Source organism: Lathyrus oleraceus, chromosome 6, assembly GCF_024323335.1.
Source record: "Lathyrus oleraceus cultivar Zhongwan6 chromosome 6, CAAS_Psat_ZW6_1.0, whole genome shotgun sequence".
Taxonomy (NCBI): domain Eukaryota; kingdom Viridiplantae; phylum Streptophyta; class Magnoliopsida; order Fabales; family Fabaceae; genus Lathyrus; species Lathyrus oleraceus.
This window is the reverse complement of record NC_066584.1, coordinates 149,325,586-149,350,339: the sequence shown is the minus strand read 5'-3', so window position 1 is coordinate 149,350,339 and position 24,754 is coordinate 149,325,586. Positions and strand designations below refer to the sequence as shown.

The 24,754-nt window shown below is 33.7% G+C and overlaps 3 protein-coding genes across 4 annotated transcripts in view; 1 reads left to right on the top strand and 2 right to left on the bottom strand.

The window, feature by feature from the left end:
* The window catches only part of LOC127091402 (uncharacterized), a 66,158-nt gene extending 54,556 nt beyond the window's left edge, over nucleotides 1-11,602 (bottom strand). The window contains exon 1 of the mRNA XM_051030032.1: nucleotides 11,488-11,602. The gene's annotated coding sequence lies outside the window, so the exon portion shown is untranslated. The remainder of the gene's footprint in view (nucleotides 1-11,487) is intronic.
* Nucleotides 2,050-4,965, top strand: LOC127091401 (protein LEAD-SENSITIVE 1-like). Of its 2 annotated transcripts, XM_051030028.1 has the most exons (4): nucleotides 2,116-2,280; nucleotides 2,386-2,459; nucleotides 3,882-3,957; nucleotides 4,104-4,965. In XM_051030028.1, exons 2-4 carry the CDS (start codon nucleotides 2,448-2,450, stop codon nucleotides 4,802-4,804), a joined length of 789 nt encoding a protein of 262 aa, XP_050885985.1. In that variant the 5' UTR covers nucleotides 2,116-2,280; nucleotides 2,386-2,447; the 3' UTR covers nucleotides 4,805-4,965. The 2 variants fall into 2 exon arrangements, with proteins under 2 accessions (XP_050885984.1, XP_050885985.1); XM_051030027.1 differs by lacking the exon at nucleotides 3,882-3,957 and having other exon boundaries at nucleotides 2,050-2,280.
* LOC127091403 (uncharacterized) lies at nucleotides 7,734-11,629 on the bottom strand. The gene is made up of 10 exons (XM_051030033.1): nucleotides 11,488-11,629; nucleotides 11,013-11,093; nucleotides 10,708-10,827; nucleotides 10,501-10,568; nucleotides 10,130-10,238; nucleotides 9,971-10,039; nucleotides 9,768-9,825; nucleotides 9,211-9,446; nucleotides 8,219-8,270; nucleotides 7,734-8,121 (listed from the first exon to the last, which is right to left on the bottom strand). Exons 2-10 carry the CDS (start codon nucleotides 11,013-11,015, stop codon nucleotides 8,054-8,056), a joined length of 783 nt encoding a protein of 260 aa, XP_050885990.1. The 5' UTR covers nucleotides 11,016-11,093; nucleotides 11,488-11,629; the 3' UTR covers nucleotides 7,734-8,053.
* Nucleotides 11,630-24,754: the final 13,125 nt, after the last annotated feature.

Genomic DNA, 24,754 nt, shown 5'->3' with positions numbered 1-24,754 from the left:
CCTCATTATCTAATGACAATGTTAGCCTATTAGTTACCCGAAAATAGGATCAATAGTTTGGAAAAGTTAAAAGGGTCATCCTTTGACTTTTTAGGTCATTGGAGTTGACCAGATGGCATAAATGGGAATTTAAATACATTAGTGGCTTGCATCCTAAGTCTGTAGTAAGGACGAATATGTTGGTCAAATTTTGGGGTAGGACAATAAAGATGGCGCCACAATTCCTTTCGGGAACTAGAAATGGATGATCTAACTCCACGAAGGAACCAGAAATGAAGGATGATCGATAATACTCATCTTGAAAGGTGGTTTCGTTCTCCTTTACATCGGCGCGAGATGAAACTGCATGATTAGCACTCCAACACCCAAGTCAGTTCAAGATGTAGGAAGAGTATGACAAAATGGATATTCGAAAGTGTGTACCTGAAACCCTCTTGTAAATGTATTTATATTTTTGGCTAAATGGAGTGGGTGAGATTAATGGACCTTTGGCCGGCCCGAAACAAGACCCATTTCTTTAGTTACGTGTTTGTACAAGCCGATAGCTAAAGTGTTATATTATATACTTGATATTGTTATGGATAATATTATTTCATCTAATCAACATGCTTTCATTAGAGGCTAATTTCTAGTTGACGGGGTGGTTGTTTTGGGTAAAGTGAAACTTGGAACATAAGAGAGATTAGGGTTTCCCTAACTATCAAAGTAGGCATGTGTGAGGTTGGTACACTTGTTACCGACGATAAAGCAACTACTACTCCTAGTATTGACGTCAAATTCGCTACCGGAGATAGAACTGAGCATGTGACTCCGATAGGGTTTGTTGTTCCTGTTGTACCAATTGTCATGGTGATTGTTGGTTCAGGGTCTGGAGCATCATTTAGAGCACGAGAAATATTTTTGGGTTAACCATTTCTTCTAAGATCCTACCATTTCTTAGACGCATATGACTCTGGACATTGAAAACATTTCACAATGAAAAAAATTTGTAAAATAGGATAGTTTCTTATAAAAGAAAAATATTTTTGCACAAAATAGTCTCACTATGAGTGTCAATTTGTTCGCATGTGTTTTTAGCGAACAATCACGAGTTTGAAAGTTTGTGAGATTAACTCGAAAAATCTATGGAGCAATTCTATGGAAACACATTTACAAGAAAATATGTATATGAAGTGACTATGAATGTCTGTGTACAGACAGGATAAAGACAAATTTTAAAGACAATAAAGCTTGAATTGCAGTAAAGGAACTTTGCAATAAACAATATGAGATGAATGCAGTAAATGACAAAAAGAAAAGGTGTTTCAATTAAGGAAACATAAAGGTAGTACAATAAAAGGGACGCAGACTCACATGTTACTCACAAACTATTTCACATTTTGGCTTGGGTACTCCAATTCTATAGAGAAAGTATATAAATTTTGTGAATTTGATTACAACATATGAGTCTGCTATATATACTAAACTAAAACAAGTTGTTTCAACATTTCACTCCTAAAGAATCGGCACGTCTTCAAAGACATGCAACTTATTCCTCTAATGCATTGTCACGCCGTCAGTGCTTGAAAACTGCTAAAAACCATTATCTCACATTCTCTAACTTCTCTTTAGCGAGTAGTAATTTTCTGCTCGTCGAAGGCAGTTGTTGATAGCGTTAAGGCCCTTCTTCAGTCTTTGGTTTCCTCAAGTCTTTTGAGTTCGTCAAAGGTCTCAACCTCGACATGATGTCGAGTGATTATCCATATCTATACCTAAGATTCCTCCAACTCATTTCTCAATATTTGTTATTGAGATTCTTCCAAATCATATCTCAAGATACAAGTCGAAATGCTCTAATCGATATACCACTAGTGTCGGCATATGTCAATCATATTAACACTCAATATTTTCTCAATCCAGCGTTAAGTTGTTTTTTACCAAGTAAAAATTTCATGCCAACACATATAATCACGTTTTGACGAATATGAAAAAATTAAAGTAAAGATAAAAATTTCATTGCCACGTGGTCGTGTTTAAGACAACCCATCTTTGCGCAACTTCTCGTAATTCAATTCCACGTCACGCATCTTCTCTTTTCCTTAACGGCGAAGTAAGCATCCCCCGAAGGACACAATCGTCATTTCACATAAAACATTTCAACAGTTTACGTTACAATGTAAGTTTACTTCAATGAATCTACATCCAGCAAAGGATACAACTGTAGAAGAGAGGAATATTGGCGAAGGAAAGGAATCAAGTTGCTCTGTAGAAGAGAGGAAAAATGGGGCTACTTTCCAACAGGTATTCTTAATTTTCGATTCTTCCTATGTTTTGCAAAACAACATTTTGAAAAATCTTAGTGAGATTTTGTTTTGTTTTTTTGTGTTTGAAAAAATGGATGTGCAGGGTAACTAGGGAGAGCCTGAAAGCAGGCGATCATATTTATTCTTGGAGAACTGCTTATATATATGCTCATCACGGTTCTCTCTTTTTTCTTCTCTTTTCTGTTTTATTTAGTTTTCAATTATTTGTTTTGTTTGTGTTATTTTGCAATTCATGTTTGTAGTTCAAAGAAGTAAGAGATGCTAAGAGTTTTAGAGGATATATAAATTGATCTTATTAAGTGAAGAATTTTGTGTTGTTGTTATTGGGTGAATTTGCTATAATCATGTGTCACCGTGATTTTGTTGAAACTTTATGTAGTTTTTTAGACATTGTAAATATTCAACATGTACCACTGGAAAAACAGTAGATTTGGTAGTTGAAGACTTGAGCCACATAGCTACTATATAGCGCTTTCCATCAGAGTAGTTCAATCCCGGATAGAGGTACGGAACGTGTAACCTCAAAAATGGGATAGCATGATAGTGTATAGCGGGCGGGATGACCGCTATATGATCATTTTTTGGACAAACTACTTGAATAATAATTATAAACATGAGGTGCAGGGGAGGAACGATGTGCAGAGAGAGAGAGAGGTGTGAGGGAGGAACTTGTGATTTTGCTTTGCGGAAATGTCGGTGATGGAAGATTAGGGTTGAGTCTCAACTCAAATTTGATTGAAAAACCCAAAATCATCCTTAAAACCTTTTAAATTTAAGGGGTAATTTTGATTTTTCAGATAGGGAAAGGATAGCTGAATAGAAACTGCTCCAGGTCGGGAGCTGCTCTGGTAAGGCCCTTCCCAGTGGCCGGCCTTCGCTCCGCTATAGCGGATTAGTGCCAGTATTGGCCGCTATTGACTACTCTGCATTCCATACTATAGATCTTCCTAAGATTCTCTCTATTTGAAGATTTCTATATAACTTACCCCCTTCGTCTCATAAGAAGTGTCTTATTTGATCGATAAGTGGCTCTTAAGAAAATGATAAGATGTGTTGATTTTAATGATAAAATTAATATTGTTTATTAAAATACCCTTAATAATTGTAGTCAATAGTGTAGTTGAATAAAGTGAAAGGTAATAAATAGAGGTATAGTAGTGAAAAAATAATATTAAATGATGCATTTGTATATAAAGAGGCAATTATTTTGAGACGGAGACTTTTTATGAGACGGAGGGAGGGAGTAAGAAGGAAACCTATCATGGTTTATCAACTCTTATATTTACATGCTTTGCTGCTATCAATTTTGTAATCTGATTGGTATCTTTATACATTAGAACCATGTCATATCCTTTTACCTTACCCTTGTTATGCTATACAGCCTCTTTAATTTATTTTTTTGAAAAAAGTTCACTTGTCATCAACATGACAGATCCAGAGACATGGTTATTTGGGTTATTCGTATTTTGTCACATTTATAAGCATTTTGATTTTGCCGTTTTATCCCATTAACATGGATGTTATGAGCTTGTTTGCAGATTTGTTATTTTTCATTTTAACGATGTTGAATTTATGTAGCTATCAATGTATCCCTCCCCTAAAAGTAGGCCTTTGACAGGCTACATGCCAGACTTAAGCTTCGAAATTTTAGTAGGTCAGACTTAGTTCGGCCAAGCCTATTTCCACCCTTTCATGCACTTTCATGCACTTCAAATAAGCATCAAAACTGAACTATGCCTCATTTTTTAGACTATCTTTTTAATGCTGGGATTTTCTCCTGTGAACTGAAATGAATGACAGGCATTTATGTTGGTGATGACAAAGTCGTCCACTTCACCAGACGTGGACAAGAAGTAGGAACCGGTACCGTTCTCGATGTTCTCCTCACCAGTTCCGGCCCGGCCAGATCCCGAGAAATTTGCCCAAGTTGCACAACAGCCCAAGACGAGCATGGTGTCGTCGTCTCATGCATGAATTGCTTTCTATCCGGCGGTGTCTTATATCGTTTTGAGTATGCCGTCTCCCCAGCTCTCTTCCTCGCAAAAGCACGCGGTGGAACATGCACTCTTGCAGTCTCTGATGACGACGATACCGTAGTTCATCGAGCTAAGTATTTGCTCGAAAACGGCTTCCGTTGCTATAACATATTCAAGAGCAACTGTGAAGACTTCGCCATTTATTGCAAAACCGGACTCGTGGTTATCAACGAAGGAACAATCGGGCAGAGTGGTCAAGCAGTTTCCATCATAGGTGGACCTCTTGCTGCTGTTCTATCTACGCCACTTCGTCTAGTGACTACAAATGTTTATGGAATGGCGGCAACTGCGGTCGGAGTTTACTGTGCTAGTAGGTATGCTGCTGACATCGGAATGAGGAGAGATGTTGTGAAAATACAAGTGGAAGATTTGACAAGTAGGTTGAATATTGGTTTACTGCAAGTTGTTGAGCCTCAAATTTCAATGAATCTTGCACCTCAATCTACTCGGATTATTAGTCAATAATCAAATATGCTTTGTATAATTGTATGTTTTGCTTTGAATTTCAAGTATATGGCAGTGATATTTTAAGCATCTGGGTGTTTAAGCAATTTGAAATATTTTTAGTAGTTTGAATTTGTATAACTTACAAGATATTTGAGTTAATTTACAAGTCATTGTTTTCAGTTTGTCTACATGATATAGCTGTTAGTTGATATGATGCATGGATACAGCGACACGATACAGAGTTATATCATAGTATTTGGGTTTTATTTATTCATCTAATATCAAAAGAATTAAAAATATTCTAAATCAAAATTAATGTCTTTTAATTTTTCATTGATAACAATGATTCCATACATCTTTAACCTTTCTAATAGTGTATCAGATTTGTCTAAAAAATTGTATAAAGTGTGTTTGAGGAAAAAAGAACATACTATTTTTGAAGAAAACTTGTCTGAATTATTGAACACGTGTTATATAAGTGTCACACAGATATTGGACATCGATTCAAAATGTGTCAAAGCAAAGAAAAAAAATCAATTTTTTAAAGATACTTGTTTGATTTTTTTATATTTAATTGACTTTTATAATACACATCATACCGGTATTATATAAGTGTCGGATACCGACATGTGACACACCTGTTTTCAAAGATATCGGTCCTAGTTGTTTAGAGTTGTATCTTTGATCGATCAATCAATATTGAGCTGAGCATTCCTGTCATCAAATTAAGCCTATCAAAGTCAATATGCCTAATAACTTTATATTTCTAAGATTAATTACAACTTAAGTTATGCTTGCAAAGTTTCTACGTCTCTTAATTGTCAATTAGCTTTAGATTTTCAATCAAGTGTTGTTCATGCACTAAAATCAGTAACAACTTGTACATATTTTTATCAATCCCCTCAACAAATTGTGGCCTTCAATAAAAAATGCTGATAGCATTTCTTTTAATTATGTTGTTTCTAATAGTTTTAGACTTTGGAACCATAGGTATATCACCCATATGATGTACTCAAACATATGTTTAATGTATTTCCTTATGTATTTGAATAATTCAAAATCTAAATGTGATTGTTGTCACTTTGCTAATAAATATAAACGGCCTTTTTCTTAAGTTCCATTAAAACAAATTGTACATTTTATCTAGGGCATTTGGAGACAAATTGGAACATCATGTTGGAGAATTTCCAAAATATAATTAATATTATGTTTTGACAAAAGTTGTATTTAAGTCATTGGTAGTATTATTATGTTTTATTTGTTTATATTTTGAAATGTAAAAAAATTGTAAAAAAAGTTGTATCCTATTGGAAATATAAGTGTTTGTAAATGGTCATATTAAAACTATTCTTTTCTCTTCATTAATTGATACAAATTTTTCTTTAAAATTAAACATATAATATACACGAAAATTACAAGTTTTAAAAGAAAAATTATATTTAAGTAATTCTTTTATTTTTGTAGTGTACGAGAATAAATGAACAAATTTTATTCGACTGAGTTGGTCTCTTGAAGTAGTCTTTCTTGTATTTCTTTATTGCAAAAACCCCAAATACAATGACAAGTTATAGGCCAAAAATCCTTCCACTCTCCTTCAATAGTCCATCCCAGGAAAATCGTGTCTACCATTTGTTATTCCAGCTCTAGACCTGCATCATCATAAAGAAGAAAAATGCATGCAAATTGTCTCAAAACATCCACGGGAAGCCAATGATCCAACAAGGATCAATTCCATTCACCATCTACATTCAGCAATTCTGAAACATTAGCATGTTGTAAAGCACTTGGAATTTGGATATTTAAATCAATAATCCTTAGTCCTGGTGCAATCCACAATCTCGTCCAGCTTCCACTGTTTTACCATCACCAATAAACCAAAAACAATTCTCATTGAGCTTAGGCCACAGCTTAACAATTCCTTTCCAAAGACTTGAGTCAGAAGGCTTCAAACTAACCTTTTAAAGAACATCACTATGACGGTATTTTCCCCAAAGCACCTCACGCGATAAATCTCGACATTCAGATTGAAGCTTCCACCCCAATTTTAAAAAAGCAAGCTTTATTTATAACATCTGAGAATATGTCAAGTGTGAGTAGTGTGGATAATAGCCTCACATTGATTGATAATGTGGAGACTTGAGCATATATAAGTGAGAGAACCCACTCACCTATTACCTTAAGGTTTTGGGTGGATATGTGGTGTCTCACAAAGAGGTTGCTCTAGAAAAGAAATCTCACTATGTTCAATGCTCCCTAGTGAAACAACAAATGAATTGCTAAAATTACCATCCCTGCAAACAACAATTGGTTAGCCTTCGAAAATGTGAGCTTAGAATTAACATGAACAATGATATAGCAATATTCTTCTTTCGTCGGCGCTCTACCACTCAAAGACAAGACAAACAAATATTTTGTTTTTCTAAAACCAGAATCACGAATAACACATTCACTTGTTGGCCAAACATTCTACAAAACTGATCCAAAATATGAACATGATTTATTTGAATATCTGTAACCTCCCCACACAATAATAAGTCATTCGCAAACATAAGATGAGACATAACAAGACATCTCCTTCCCACCTTAACATAAGACATAACAAGACATCTCCTTCCCACCTTAAGAGCTTTCCACCGCCACATGCGAAATAAGATAAGACAATTTACCTAAACAAAACACAAATAAATTTGGAGACAATTTACCTAAACAAAACACAAATAAATTTGGAGAAATTGTATCTCCGTTAGTAGGCTTTGGAGAGATCCACCTTGATACCATAAATTTTATTAGTGTCCAATTAAGGAAAATCAACTAACGTAATATTGAAAACCAAACAATTTTTTCAAGACAAATATTCATTCTTATCACGTGTTAACAAATGTATTAATGGTTCATCATTTAAATTTTGCAATACATGACAATGAAAACATTATTCGCACAACAAAAATGTAGCCACTTGAAGTCTTGCTAATAAAATATTACTTAATCATAAAACATTGTCTGATTCTTGTCAATAGTCTACCTTAAAGTGCTAGAGCTGATCACTTTTACATTGATTATCCAAATAAAGAGAAGAATGATATTCTTCAACATTCAGTATCCCAATCCAAACAACAAAAATTTGTCATGTTTCCAGACAAAATCTAAAGTATCAAAAACGGTGAGTACAGCTTTAATCTAACATTTGAGGGCGGCCGGTGGTATAATCATAAGTGAGACTAGAAAAAACAAGGGGGCGGGACTTGTTCTACAATCCTTGATCTGACTTTAAACAAGTAGAACCGCATTTATACAACCATCATTTTCTGGGTTGTTGGTAACCTGGGCATATTTACCTGCACTCATGGCAAAAACAAAAATAAGATACATCAATATCAGTTAAAATTTAAGTCATGATGACAAAACCATAATGCTAGTAGCAAATAAACTTACCCCACACAACTTTCCCTGCAGGTGTAACCAAACCAAGTTCGCTAACATTCACCTGAAATTGCAGTAAGCAAGAAAATGATGAGCATATATCAGTGATTGATCTGGACAATACTTACACATCTACCCCCAAAGTTTTAAAAATGGAGGCCACTTCTGTATAAGAAAGAACCTAGTATATGAGAAGGATGCATGCTCAGAAGTGATTGAACTAGCTTATGCTGTTAGGCCACTTCTGTTTGATGAGTCGAGTTTATGGATGTCAAATTTTGGTTTGGTCTGAAGTTCTTCGTGACTTTGGAGCAGAGAGATAAGGGAGGTCTTTGGATAAAGTGGAGTAGAGAGAAAAAAAATAGAGAAATTTACCACAATTTTTTGAGAAAAAAGATAGTGGGATGGCCGCTATTTGATTATTTTTTGGACAAACTACAATAATAATAATTATAAATATATGAAGTGCACAGGGAAGAACGAAGTGCAAAGAGAGGTGAAGGAGGAACTTGTGATTTTTCTTTAGAAAGACTGAAGTGAAACGTCCGTGAAGGAAGGTTAGGGTTGAGTCTCAATTCAAATTTGATTGAAAAACCCAAAATTACTCTTAACATTTTAAATTTAAGACGTAATTTTGGTTTTTAGGAGGGGAAAAGGATAGTGGGACAAAAACCACCCCGGGTTGGGAACCGCTCCAGCCCGCTACCCACTATTTACCCTAAGGCGGTCGCTACAGTGTTCTGCACTGCTAAGGCTCTTCCCATAGCAGTCGGCCTCCGTTCCGCTATTGACTACTCTGAATACATTAATATCCACAAGCACGAGTTGTTAATACATGGGAAGATAGAATTAGTTTTCTATTTTAAAATGCCAGATACTTACTAAATCCTAGTAACAAATTGCAGATCAATAATTGAAAAGTTCAAGTGGGATCAACTTCAATGCTTTAATTTGTGATTAAAATAACCTTTACTTGGAAGAGCAAGAGCAGGAAACATAAATACCTCAATTATAGATCCCTTGGTAATGACACCAAGAGAGGTGTACATAGGGCCATTAGGGTTTTTCTTCACTCCAATAATTTCTAGATTGAATGTGCATTTAAGTTCTGGATGAGTGACATGAGCTTTAGTGAACCGCAATCCAGTAGGACGAATGAATCTCTCATATTTTGGGGGTTTTCTGGTAAAACCGGGTCCAACAAATGTAGCTTTTGTAACCATCCTCTTCCATTGCTTGGCTGCAAAATGGTGAACAATTAAGGGGAGAACACAAAGTATGAGAAAGGCGCCATAATGAAGTAAGAAAATATAGACTTTCTGGTTACATCAATTAGAGTGAGAAAACAAAGAATGATAAAGGCACTATAATGAAGCAAGAAAATATAGACTTCCTGGATACATCAATTAAGGGGAGAAAACAAAGAATGATAAAGGTGCATGATATGCATAAGAAAAATAAATGGCAATCATGTAGTTGAGAAGTTGAATATAACAAATGACATATTTCAATCATGTAACGCTAATCTCATAATACCAGAAGCAATAAATGTAATACTTACTCTTTCTTTTACCAGTGCGGACAACTTTGAACATTTCATCTTCAGCCACAGGACGTACCTGAGGAAATGAAAAGTCAAACATAGACGTTATAACTCAAAGAGGAAGATCTCCTCCTGCCTCCCCTGCTCTTTTCCTTCCTAAAGGAAAAGCAAATTGCAGAATGGGAATTGGAAGCAAATTAAAGTATTGAATGCAATCTCACCTTAGGTAGAGGAACATCCCACTTCCCAGCCTTCTCCTTCCTCTTTTGCTTAATGGTGTTGCTGAGAATCTAAAGATATAAAATAGTCACATTACTTCCAAGAGTGTGAAAGAGAATCAAGAGCCAAAATTGTCTTTTAATACTGCATGAATAATATACCTTCGCTCTGGTCGTGTTTTCACGATCCAGAAGATATGCAGGAACAGCTCCTTCCTGAACATTATCATCAGCCTTGCGCCTGGATGTTGACTCTTCGTGCATGGCCAAACTGTTGACAGACAAGAGTGAAATAATCCTCTCATACAATTAACCAACAATTCAACAAATCTATATCAATGAAAACCTACTGTGCTGATTATTAACAACCAACAACTCTTGAATAAACATAAATAATCCAGATTAAAGAAATCAAGTCCCAAAAAATTTGACATGAAGACTTGGAATATAACAAATTAAAATTAAAATTAAAATTTTAGATGCTAAGCAAGGATAAAAAAGTAACAAGATAAAGAGGCGGCAAGAAAACTCACGTCCTCTTCATCTGAGCTTTTTCGGCATAATTTTTCTTTGCAATCATCTTGCCCTTAATACCCAGAGTCTGTTCCGAAAAAATCAAACAGAAACTTGTACAGATTTACGACAAAATATACAAAAACATAACTTGTTTCAATAAAAACAATTTTAATTAAAACATTTTATAGATAGAGGGACAAAAAGGTAGTTGGGGTCGGCGAAACCTTCTGGGCCGTTTTAGAGTGCTTATGAACATCACGAGCCGTCTTCTTGCGTTTGCGCTCAAAGTGATCAAGACGGTAGCCATAATCCCGTTTCCAACGGTCCATATAATCTCCTTGAGGCTAAAATGACACAAAAACAAGAGAAACTATAAACAAACAACATAAAATATAAAAGGTGAATAAGAATTACTTGTGAAATTCAAAAAACATTGACAGCTACCAATAAAGAGGTACGAAAACTCGAGCAATCAAATTAGTCAGTTCGAATGAAATCTTAAACAATTTAAGGGAGAAAGTAAACCAACCATCTTTGTCTGTTGAAAATTAACTCCAAGTAACTACTAAAAACAAAGCTGGTGCGGAAAACTTTGAAGAACTTGCTTCACCTGAATGAAGAATGTCATTATAACCATCAATAATAGCATAATACCAGAACAACAAATGAACAAAAAGATTCAAAATTTTCTACAAAATAAAGGGAAACTAACAAATCACAGAATGAGCATAACCGATTAACAAAGCAAAATGGGTTGCAAGTTCAATGAAATAGATGCAAATATTACAACAGAACGGTACTGCAGTCATGTTAACCATATCAAAATGAAATTCAAAATGCAGAGAAAAAATGAATTAGATAGGCAGCAGAGAAATCGCGTAAAGCAAATGAAAGTTTCACAGACCTAGAGGTTTGAGGAACGGTAGATACAAGTGGAAGAAATTTGAGGATTAGGTTTAACGATTGATGAATAATACTACAAGAATGAAGCGAAAAGGGAGTACCTTTGTGATTGGCGGTGGCGGAGTCGCTAGTCTGTGCAAAACTAGCTTGAAGAGGATTGCGATGAGAGGCGGATTTAGGGTTTATACTTTTTTTTTTAATATTTTGAATTAAATATGCGAAAAGAAAAATATAAATATCAAGATTTTTTTTCTTTCACTACCTTAAGTTTTGTTTATTCTTATATATTTAATCTCTTCGTAATATATTTTTTATTGAGATTAAAGATTTAATATTGTCTGTGTAAACTAGTTTTACATTATCATCTAATAGAATTATAACATTCTGTCATGTCATATCAGTATTTTAAAATTAAACGTGTGTCTTAGCGGGATACACGTCCGTGATTGGTTGACAGTGTAAAAATATTTTACACTGTTGGTGCATATTCTTTTTTCTCTTTTTTATTTATGTTATATTTTTAATAATTTAATTGTTGGAAATTCATTTTAATATAAGTTTCGTTGGAAAATCAAACTTCGTGTGGAACGATAATAGAGGACCATGAATTGGTGAGGTTGATTTTTGATGCGGTGGTGTGGGATGGATCTGCAACATTATCACTTCAACGCTCAAGTCAGTTTAGAGTACAAAATAATTATAGTAAAAAGTGAAGATCATAAAAGTGTACTTTGAATTTTATATGTGATGATTTCATACGTTGGATCACTTGGATTTGGGCTTACATCTGATTGGGCATTTTCTTTTGCCCTCTGACCAACCCATAATAGTTGCCCCTAAGGCTTGTTGGGCGTAAATTAGTCAGGGAAGTCTTTGAAGTTGTGGTCAAACTCTAGCAATGATATTAGCTCTTAGAGAGAAGTGAGAGATTTTTGATCAGTTGCAAAAGTAGTGAGGAACAAGCACATTAAATATTTTCCCATCATCAAACGTTTCACCGATTTTTCTTGACATGTGGTTTGAGATTATCAGCTTAGGGCATGACGTTTCCTTGTAGTGCACTTGAGTTTGTTTATGTTCCCTAAGAGCAAATGTCGGTCATGTAATTTCCCGCTCCTGCTGGTCTGGCATGTTGGCTGCCTTCATTTATATATAAGGGTTTTCGAGTTTTTAGATAACTTTTTGCTTCCTTTGATAATAAGTTTCAACTTGTGAGTGTATCTCCTTCTTCCTTCCCGGGAGTATCTCCCAGAGTGATTGTTATTTTTTGAACGAAACTTCCATTCTCCCACTTGAACTTCACCTTTTCCGTCAACTTTTAATTCTCTAAGGTACCCTATTTACCGTAAGTTTTTTTATATCTTCAGCATTTCATTTATCATAGTCAATATGAGTGATAGTCCCATAAGTTTGTCTAACCATTCTAGGAGTGATGATTCTCCTTCCTTAGTTAGGGAATGAGTATCTTCTAGCCCAAATCCTTCTCACTTAGTCATTGATAAATCAGTCAATGAGGTCATATATATATATATATATATATATATATATATATATATATATATATATATATATATATATATATATATATATATATATATATATATATATATATAACTGAGGATTCTGATTTAGAGATATATTTTAAGGATTTTCTGGATGGTGAGCTTTCTCCAATGATTCCTCTTTTGACACTCTCTTTTCTGATGACAATACGGAAGATGATTGTGCGTCACTTATGCGGTCGTTTGCTGACTCCGAAAATAAGGGTTGCTCTTCTGAATAGGGAGTGTAACACCCTAAATTTCCCCGCATAAATTTAAAACATCTATCAGAGTAAAATAATTCAACATGCAATTTGAGATACTACACTACAACATACAATCAACATGCTCAATCGAAAAGACGTGTAACATTTGACATTTATAAAAATAATAGTAATAACTACATGTCTGAATGTTAACTGTTATTAAATAGCAGCGGACACACAATAACAAACAGTTAACTCACATATCCAACATCAACATAACATGTTATTATAAGAAATGTTAAAACATAACGAAAGACACTGCATTCCAAATTCTTCGGTGTTACACATCACAGCAGACGCCGACACTAAAATAAAATGGAAAACTTCATCTTCCACTCACATTTGAGCTCCTACTGCGGATTATTTGCATGTTATCCACGTGGAGGCAACATTCAAACATAAGGGGTGAGATATCACAATTATATAAAGGAAATCATGATAATAAGTAAGCATCAGATTATCACATGCACATCACCCATTCCACAACACAACTCCACATAATCCACACAACAGTTACCCACATATAATAGCAACATCACAATTATCAATATGGAGCAACAACGCAATAACTATCCAAACATGATAACAACATAATAACCACCTAACATAATAGCAACATAACAGCCATCTGACATAATAACAACATAATCAATCGTCTAACTGTTAGATTAATATATATATTGATCATATGTTCCTTATAACAAAAGAACAACAAGATCAATAAAACAAAATGCGGAAATAGAATTAGAGGTTTTACCTCCAACCATTGTTGCAGTGTTGTGAGTGCACTGCCTTTGATTCTTCCAAGCTCTTGCTCTCTCAATATGGATGGTGTATTTCTTTTCTGATGAGAGAAAGCTTTGGGGACCAAAGACTATTTATAGGCTTGATTCTACCATCAAGAATTTAAAGCCATTAAAACTCATTACCACCCAATTAAATGGTCATATCAATTTACATTAAAACCAAAATAAATCATACCATTTTCAGAACCAAAATCCCAAAACTATGGACCACATTAAAATTAGTTTTTTATTATTAATGATTATTATAATAAAAATAAGAAACCGTTACATTCTCCCACTTGGTCCATAGAACTGATTATTGACATAAATGAGTCATGAAAAACTTACTCAAGAAATAAATATGTGAATCATATAGATAGTCCCTCTTAAAGTGAGTAGTCTCATATATGTATTACAACATGTCTATTTTCAAGTATATATCTGTAATATGGTAACTAACTTGATGAATAAACCAATGTTTACTCTTGGTCCATATGTAACATATTTTCTCAAACTGATGTGCGCATGAAAATGAGAAAACATCACAATATAAGAGTTTTATTAATAAACTGTATGTATACAATCATAAGGAGGACCCAAGTCCCATGTTTCTCTACATGATCCTTAAATTTTATTGGTGGCATGCCCTTAGTCAAAGGATCAACGATCATTAAATCAGTACTAATATGATTAATAACTACTATTTTATCTTTAACTCTTTCTCTAATGGCTAAATACTTTATGTCGATGTGTTTGCTTCGACTTCCACTTTTATTGTTCTTAGCCATAAAGACAGCTGCTGAATTATCGCAAAAAATCTTCAGAGGTTTAGAAATAGAATCCATGATTCTAAGCCCAAAAATAAAACTCTTAAGCCATACACCATGAGAAGTAGCCTCAAAACAGGAGACAAACTCGGCTTCCATAGTAGAAGTAGCAACCAAGGTTTGCTTAGTACTTCTCCATGAAATAGCTCAATCAGCCATCATAAAGTTATATCCTGATGTTGATTTGTGAGAATCAACACAACCAGCAAAGTCAGAGTCTGAATAGCCGATCACATCAAGATTGTCCGTCTGCCTATACATTAGCATGTAATCTTTTATTCCTTTAAGATATCTCAACACCTTATTTGCAGCTTTCCAGTGATCCATACCTGGATTACTCTGATATCTTTCTAAGATTCCAACAGCAAATGCAATGTCGGGCCTTATGCATACTTGAGCATACATAAGACTTCCAACAACAGAAGCATATGGAATGTTCTTCATTTGTTCCCGCTCAAAATCATTCTTAGGGCATTCATTCAAATTAAATTTATCGCCCTTGACAATGAGTGCAACACTTGGTGAACAATCTTTCATTCTAAATCTCTCTAAAACTTTATTGATGTAGGTTTCTTGTGATAGACCCAAAATTCCTCGAAGTCTATCTTTGTGGATCTTAATGCCAATGACATAAGATGCCTCACCCATATCCTTCATATCAAAGTTTTTAGAAAGGAATTGTTTCACCTCATGTAGAAAACCTTTATCATTGGTTGCAAGTAGTATGTCATCCACATACAAAATGAGAAAACAAATTTTACTCCCACTGACCTTCTGGTATATACATTGATCCATGGGGTTTTTAATAAACCCAGATGAGGATATCGTTTCATGGAATTTAAGATACCATTGACGAGAGGCTTATTTAAACCCATATATGGATCTCTTAAGCTTGCAAACCAAATGCTCACCACTATTAGAAGAGAAACCTTCAGGTTGTTTCATATAAACCTCCTCCTTTAAATCACCATTAAGAAAGGCTGTTTTCACATCCATTTGATGCAACTCAAGGTCAAAATGTGCAACTAATGCCAAGATGACACGAAGAGAATCTTTCTTTGATACATGAGAAAAAGTATCAGTGTAATCGATTCCCTCCTTTGAGTAAATCCCTTAGCAACGAGTTTGGCCTTGTATCTTTCAATGTTGCCTAATGAATCTTTCTTGGTTTTAAAGACCCATTTACAACCAATGGCCTTTGCCCCATTAGGTAACTCTACAAGATCCCATACGTTGTTGTTTTTCATGGAATTCATTTCATCATTCATGGCATCATACCACAAATTTGACTCTTTGCAACTCATGGCTTGTCTAAAGCTCTCAGGATCATTCTCAACTCCAACATTATAGTCAGATTCTTGTAGATACACAATGTAATCATTAGGAATAACTGATTTTCTTGTCCTAGTAGATCTTCTTAATGTTTGATCAACATTTTCTTGTGGATCTTGTTGTTCAACTATTGTTCATCTTGATGACCAACTTGATTTACTGGATCATCAGTAGCTTGTGGAGTCTCGATGATTGGTTGATCAACATCCATTTGAACTTGAGGGATATTGTAAATAGTAACCAATCTATTACTTGAAGTGGAAGGTTCATACTCTATATGACCATGCACAGAAATTGAATTTTTGATTTGATCGCTCCCACTAGTCAAATGATTTTCAAGAAACTTTGCATTTCTTGACTCCATAATCCTAGTTGTATGAGATGGACAATAAAATCTATAACCTTTAGACCTTTCAGCATATCCAATGAAATACCCACTAATGGTCATCGGATCTAGTTTCTTTTCTTGTGGGTTATAAATCCTCACCTCAGACGGACATCCTCAAACGCGCATATGTCGTAAACTCGGCTTCCATCCTTTAAATAACTCAAATGGTGTCTTGGGGACAGCCTCAGATGGAACCCGGTTTAGAATATACACAGCCGTCTTTAGTACTTCATTCCACAATGATTTAGAAATATTAGAGTTGCTAAGCATACTCCGCACCATGTTCAATAATGTTCGGTTTCTTCTTTCTGCAACACCATTTTGGTTCGGAGAGTCGGGCATGGTGTATTGGGCAACAATCCCATGTTCTTGAAGAAACTTAGCAAATGGACCAGGTGCTTGTCCTCTCTCAGTGTATCTACCATAGTATTCACCACCCCGATCTGATCTTACTATCTTTATTTGTTTTCCACAATGGTTCTCAACTTCAGCCTTAAAGACTTTGAAGGCATCCAATGCTTCATATTTATTGTTAAGAAAATAAATATTCATATATCGTGAGTAATCATCTATGAAAGTGATGAAATATTTCTGACCATGTGCATCCATATCAGGACAACATATGTCTGTATGAATTATTTCTAATATACTTGAACTTCTATTGGCACCTTTCTTAGACATGTTGGTCTGCTTCCCCTTAATGCAGTCAACACAAGTTTCAAAGTCAGTAAAATCTAGAGTATTAAGTACCCCATCTTTTACTAACCTTTTAATTCTCTCTATGGAGATATGTCCTAATCTTTGATGCCATAATGTCACACCCCAATTTTGACCCTGAATCGCTGATTCAATACATTCATCATAGTTATTGCATCTCTACATAGCATACCATGCATTCCATACCGCATAGTGCCTAGAATATCAGTCGAAATGATTTTTTTGGATCTACAGGCAAACCTGTTAAATTAATCGACGGATGTGCGCAAATTAGTGGACAAAAAATTTTAAAATCAAGCTTCCAGACATCAACTTTATTAATCTATGTTTCGCATAGTTTAATCTGGTATGCTCGATTTATTTTTCAGCTAATTTTTCGGCAACTTTTTGATCAGCTCGAGCCTGTTTAACCAGTCAAAATTTATTTCAAAATTAAAAGAAACGCTGCATTTTTCCAATAAGTTTATTTCGCACTGATCACTTTGGGGCATTCATTTTAATTTTTCGAGCACTTTTACGTCCTATTTTATTCATTTTGAGTCTTTTTATTTTTATCTTTTTATCAACATGTTTATAAAAAATAAATAGAAGTTTCTATATTTTTGTTTCGAATTTAGTTTGATTATTTAAATTAATATTTTATTTTTAATTTGATATGTTTCTAACTCATTTTTACTCTAATAATACTCATTAATGACTTTTTGGTCATTATAAAACTCACACAACCCTAACTAGTCCCTACTATATATTTATATGTGACCGATGAGAAAAGGGGATCTTAAAAAAAGAAAAGCAGTCGACGGCGCACTAATCCTCTTACTCAATATTCTCCGTCAGTTTCAATTTTGTTTATGTTGAATTTTCGGTAAAAAGAAAAACTCTTCTTCTTTTCATTATCCTCTCTATCTCCCCAATCTCTTCATTTTCAATTCATCGAACCACTAACCTTAACGTTATTCAGCATCCCACTAATGATCCCAATATCATCTTTAGGACTCTGTGTTATTTTTTTTGGTGTGTTATATTCTTTTAGATTTGAATCTTTTATATATATATATATATATATATATATATATATATATATATATATATATATATATATATATATATATATATATATATATATATATATATATATATATATATATATATATATATATATATATATATATATATATATATATATATATATATATATATATATATATATATATATATATATATATATATATATATATATATATTATATATATATATATATATATATATATATATATATTATATATATATATATATATATATGGTCTGATTGTGAGTTTTTTTTTACATAAATATATACATGTGCCTACTTTTATTTCTAAGTAATATATATTTGTTCTTGATAGTCAGTATATAAGTTTTATATGTATATTTGTTTGATTTAGATTTTAATTTATATATACATCTTTCTGTCTTATGGTATAACGTTATATATATAACGTTAGTTTTTTTTAGTTTATATATATACATTTTCAGTTTTGAGTTTTATATATTTTCATTTTATTTTTAATTTTATGTAGATTTTGTAGCAATACAAATTTATTGTTGACAACATGTGTGTGATGTGTTGGTTTTCTTTTTTTAATTATTTTTAGTTGATGTAAAAAATTGTTACACTTATGTAATAATAATAATGTGCTTGATTGATGTTTGACTTATTATTGCGTTACGATCTCGGAGTTAAAATTCAATTTGATTTTTGAAAATCATTTAGACGCATAAATTTTGTTGCTTGACTTCTTATAGAGTGATTCATGCATTAATCCACTCTAAGTGAGTTTATAGCTAAATTCGGTTGTCTTTCGATTTCGGTCGGTTTTCTGTCCTATGGCTTACTCTTGGGTCTTTTTACAATGAGCTTTTAAGCAATACCAACTTAATTTTTAATAATTTCAAACCTTTGTACATTAATCATTTTTAATTTAATTTCAAACCATTTTCTTAAGTGAATCTGAAGAAAAAGATTACCTGGGTGAAAGGTCTAGTCGTAATCCCGAATATTAGGCCCAAGTTGTAAGAGTTTGCAAGCCATAAGTATTCGTCTTCTCTTCAAAATAGTTGTAAATATTCAAACTTCTTTTCTCAATAAAATTGAAAGAAAAAGATTACCTGGATGGAATATCCAGTCGTAATCCCGAATATTAGGCCCAAGTTGTAAGAGCTTGTAAGCCCTATGTATTCGTCTTCTCTTCAAAATATTTGTAAATATTCAAACGTCTTTTTCTAAATAAAATATGAAGAAAAAGATTACCCTGAATGGAATATCCAGTCGTAATCCCGAATATTAGGCCTAAGTTGTAAGAGCTTGTAAGCTATATGTATTCGTCTTCTTTTCAAAAATATTTGTAAATATTCAAACGTCTTCTCTCAATAAAATTGAAAGAAAAAGATTACCTGGGTGAAAGGTCCAGACGTAGTCCCGAGTATTAGACCCAAGTTGTAAGAGCTTGCAAGTCATAAATATTCGTCTTTCAAACCCAAAAATACATCCAACTAATCAAACTCTTTTTCACCGCCATGCGATTGATCTTTAAAACCTTTTCATAAATGAAAGACATCTTGTCTTAAGATGATGTAAAACAATGCTTCGTCCATAATTGTTGAGTTGAGATAAATGACGTTTTTTCGAATGTTGATTTGTAAATCCATTTAATGTGTGGTATACGTCTTCTCCTCATCTATTTTGGGTAAAACAATGTTTTTCGTCGATTAATACATTATAGCTTTCGCTAAAATCGACCAACAAACAAACATTTTTCTACCCAGAACTACGTGTAGCGGGGTATTCGTTACCTTTAGATTTATTGACTAAATCAAAAGTAACTCATATAATTCGAGTCGCCATCGCACTTCTATTTATCCAAAGGAAAGGTTAGAAAACGAACAAAAACCGAGAAGTTTTATCAAATCAAAAACTAATAAAAATGTCAGAGATCTGGGTAAGGGGGTTGGTTATGCAATGGGAAGGTTTTAAGCACCCAAAACATCCTTAGTACTCTAAGGGAGCCCTTTTTGCAAAGTGCATTGTAGGTTGGTATTTGTGAAAATATTTGTGCAAACATGATTGGGGAGATGAGAAAAGAATATACAAATTATTTACAATTTTGTTGTTTGAATGAATAAACCCATTGCCTACGTACCATCACAAAGGTAGGATCAAAACCTCGTAGTTCGGGGTAAAAATCTCAAAAAATAAGTTGGTGAATTGATTGGTCAAAAGCCTTAAGGTCTTTTGTTATCAAAGGGAGAAAACTCAACCCAAACCACAATCCACCATGTGAGGAGAGCTTCAACATACTAGTGAGGGATCCACCCTATAATAAGTATGGAAGACTTATAGTCCAATCACTAAGGATAAGGTGAGGTTTACATCAACCACTAAGATAACTCAAACCTATGGCTAATGTTCATGAAAAGTTTTAACAAAGGTGGTCATTGGAACCACAAAAATAATTTGAGTGAGTTGTATTTATAAAGTAGAAGTATTAACAAAATAAAGTCAAAGTTGACTTAAGGTTCAATTCAAAATAAGTATTATGAAAAGAGTTTTAAAAATCAAAGGCATAATGCCTAGGTTTCTAGTTTTTGAAAACAATGTTAATATTTGCACAAAATTAGTTTGGCTTGGGTTAAAGTGGAGAGAAGAAGAGAAGGGCTAGTCCTAAACATGCAAAGATGAGGGAAGAGAATAAAACCCTTGGAGTTCCTTTCTTGAGATCATAAAGATGATTCAAGTTGCTCCTTTCCTTTGGACTTAGCAATTAACTCAAGCAATCAAACAAATATTCAATCAAGCTCCTAGGATCTTTCAATTGACTTGTCTTTCTCTTAACTTGGATGCTTATGACAATGGTCCTTCTAATTAGCTCAAGTTTGGGATCCCTATTGTAACAACCCAATTTTTAGTATTTATTTCTTATATTATTATTATATTTTATTTTATTTATTTGGAGTGTTAATTAATTAATTGGTTGTTAGGTAGTATAATAATTGATTATATTAATTAACTTGGTGTGTATATTGTGTTGGTTTAATTTATTTGAACTAAATAGAGTTATTATAATACTATGTCTTATTGGGTATAATAATTAAATTAGAGGTATCAATTTCTTAAGCCCAAACATAATACTAGAATAGTAAGAGGTGAGGAGAGTGAGAAGTAACACTCATTTGGTCATTTTCAAGGCAACAGAGAAAGAAAGAGGAAAAAGTAAGGAGAAGAGGGGAAGAACAAGGGAGAAGCTAGGATTTTCAGAAAATTGAAGAGGTAAGGGGGAGAATCCTTATTATTATGGGTTAGTATAATTGGGTCAATGCGTAGAAATATGTTTAGGTTGAAATCCCTAATTTTTATGGTTTTGAAATTGTTAGGTTTTGATGAGTAATCTGTGATTTGTGGTGGTTAATTGTGTTTGGAACTGATATATGAGTGAAATTGAGGGATAAGTGGAGAATCCAATTTTGATGTTTTATACTGTAGTAATGTTAAGAAAAATCCAGATTTTACACCGTGTTAACCAGTTACCCCAAAGGTGTTAACCGGTTACATGTAAAATAGGAGCCCAGAAATTGAGTTTTGGTTTCTGGTTAACGGGTTAACCAAAATGTGTTAACCGGTTACATGCTGAAAAATCTGCCTAGCAATTGAGTTTTGGTTTCTGGTTAACGGGTTAACCAAAATGTGTTAACCGGTTACATGCTGAAAAATCTGCCTAGCAATCGAGTTTTGGTTTCTGGTTAACGGGTTAACCAAAATGTGATAACCGGTTACATGCTGAAAAATCTGCCTAGCAATTGAGTTTTGGTTTCTGGTTAACGGGTTAACCAAAATGTGTTAACCGGTTACATGCTGAAAAATCTGCCTAGCAATTGAGTTTTGGTTTCTGGTTAACGGGTTAACCAAAATGTGTTAACCGGTTACATGCTGAAAAATCTGCCTAGTAATTGAGTTTTGGTTTCTGGTTAACAGGTTACCTCAAATGTGTTAACCGGTTACCACTGTTGAAAAAGGGAAAAATTGAGGATTTTAAGTGCTGTAACCATTTTGAAATAAAATCTAAGTGCGCGTATTTGATAAATAGTCTATATTTGTGAATGGTATATCGTTATGAATGTGTATACGTACCATTGGTGGATAATTCATAGAGTTGAATTATGGTTATATGTGGAATGTTAAGATGGTAGAGATGATCTTAATTGCATATATTGTTGGTATTTGTACATTCATTCATGGCATGGTCGACTTTATGGTGGAAGCGGTGAAACCGTGGGTTCACATGGTAATAGACGTTGATCCTTGAATGGAAATAGGCGTAGAAGACGTTGATCCTTAAATGGGAAATAGACGTAGTGGCTTTGATCTTGTCCGGATCAGAAGCGTGACTTGGATTCTAGATATTGAATCGGAAAGCGGTGAAACGTTGGGTTCACATTGCGGTACCACATGCATAGAGTCACATGTCTTGCATTGAGTCACATTAGAGTTATGTGATAATTGAATATATGCATTGATGTGATTGTTATGTGTGTATGAGATTTGGTAATTGAATTTGGTGATTTTTGGATACATAACTTGGTGAAATATGTGATTATGTGATAATTATAGTTATGTGTATATTTGGAAATATAACATTGGATTCTAATATTATACTCCTTGAGTTTTGATGTATGCTTGAAACATGTGAAATAAATATTGGTTAGTATTATTTACATGGCTATACAAAGTGTGATGAATTCTTTAAGTGTTGATTTAATCATTATGCTTTATTATACTTCTTCATAATGATTCGAATTCTCACCCTTCTGTTTGAATGTTGCCTCTACATGGGCATCGTGCAGATACTCAAGAGTAGTATTGCTGAAGTCAGTGGACGGTAGCTCACTCGAAATTTAGCCGGAGAGTTTCTGTGTTTTGCTTTAGAGACTAGGTAGTGAGTCAATGCTCTGGTCATGTAACACTGGGTAGATTAGTAGTATTAAACTTATGTCTTATATTTGGATATGTATTATGTTATTACTTGTGAACATGTTTATTTGCAATTTGCTGTTTGAGAGGCCATAATGCCAAATATTCTGGATATGGTTTTATTTTATCTTGAGGAGATTATTGAGAGACGATCATGGTATGGGACATGAATCATTTTATGAAATACATGAGTATTCATTATTTTCCGCTGTGAACGCATATTCTTGAATATTCATGATATTTGAAATGTGTTATTTTAAATGACCAGGTGTATTGTATATTGATGATGAATGATGTTGGTTTTTGAAAGCTTTTAGTTTTTGAAAACGTCGACGTGACGCCCTTTTGTTATATGCGTGCTTATTCACTCTGATTATATGTTAAGTATTTTGGGGTATAAAAAGGGGTGTTACACCTATCACACAAGAACAAACAATCAAAAAGTTCACAATGCAATAAGAGGAATGGACAAAGAGAGTTTAGATTAGGGGTCCTTTCAAGTCAACTTCAAGATTAAGCATTCTAAAGGCATGCGGCCTAGTTGCTCTTCAACAATTTTAACATTCTAAAGGCATGAGGCCTAGTTGCTCTTGAACTCCATTAAGCATAGATAAGGTCCTAATTCTGAGTCCTTTCTCCTTTTTGCACTGGGTTCACACAAACAAAAATAAAACAAGCACAAGGCAATAATATATTTACATAATAATGTGCTCAAGTGAGCAAAAGGAAAATGGCATAAACATAAACATGAGCTCAAATGAGCAAAGGGAAAAGACAATATGAATAAATGAGCAAGAAATTAAATTGCATTAAAGTAAATTGCAAGAATTAAATACTTGAATTAAAAGTTAGTAATTAGTAGTTAGTGTTAGTGTGCCATAAGGCAATTTAGCGTTATGTTAAGCAATCGTAAGTGGACTAATGTAGTAGTTACACCTATATGAGGCCGGTCAATAAAACTATAGGCAAATAAACACAAGTTAAAGATCATGACTAGTAAGCCAAGCTCCTACAACTTGTCATGCCAAAAGAAAAGAAGAATGACCTTGTATGGATTTCAGGTTCTTTGCTTGACCAAGAAGCAACCTATCTTGGACACAAAGCAATTCACTTGATCTTTGATCAAGTTGAATTTGATTTGGATCAAAGAAGGTTAAGCCACTCATATGTCAAGGCTAATGATCGGAAAAATAGCAAGTGTACTATTTTTACCGATGTAGTAATAAGGAGTTTTATTTCCAAGTATCGATCTCAAGGATTGCGTAGGAAATACTTATTTAACTTTGATTCTATCAGAACAAAAATATAATGGTTTGGTTGTTTTAGAAATTTCAGCAATAAACACAAAAGATAGTAAAAATGTAATTGATTAAGTTAAAGCATGCTAGGGGAAGTGGTTGATTTAACCAGTTATGAATTCAGTCAAGATTTCCTTAATACATATGACACATTCAATTACCTAATCTCAGAATGTTCTTCCTTAAGTCCGTAAGGAAGAAACTATTAAA

Coding starts and splice junctions, on each gene's coding strand:
- LOC127091401 (XM_051030027.1), top strand. CDS start 2,261: ATGGGGCTACTTTCCAACAG. Junction 2,281..2,385: donor ATGGGGCTACTTTCCAACAG/GTATTCTTAATT, acceptor ATGGATGTGCAG/GGTAACTAGGGAGAGCCTGA. Junction 2,460..4,103: donor TTATATATATGCTCATCACG/GTTCTCTCTTTT, acceptor AATGAATGACAG/GCATTTATGTTGGTGATGAC.
- LOC127091403 (XM_051030033.1), bottom strand. Junction 8,271..9,210: donor CCAAGGGATCTATAATTGAG/GTATTTATGTTT, acceptor CTGCAATTTCAG/GTGAATGTTAGCGAACTTGG. Junction 8,122..8,218: donor TGCAGGGAAAGTTGTGTGGG/GTAAGTTTATTT, acceptor CCATGAGTGCAG/GTAAATATGCCCAGGTTACC.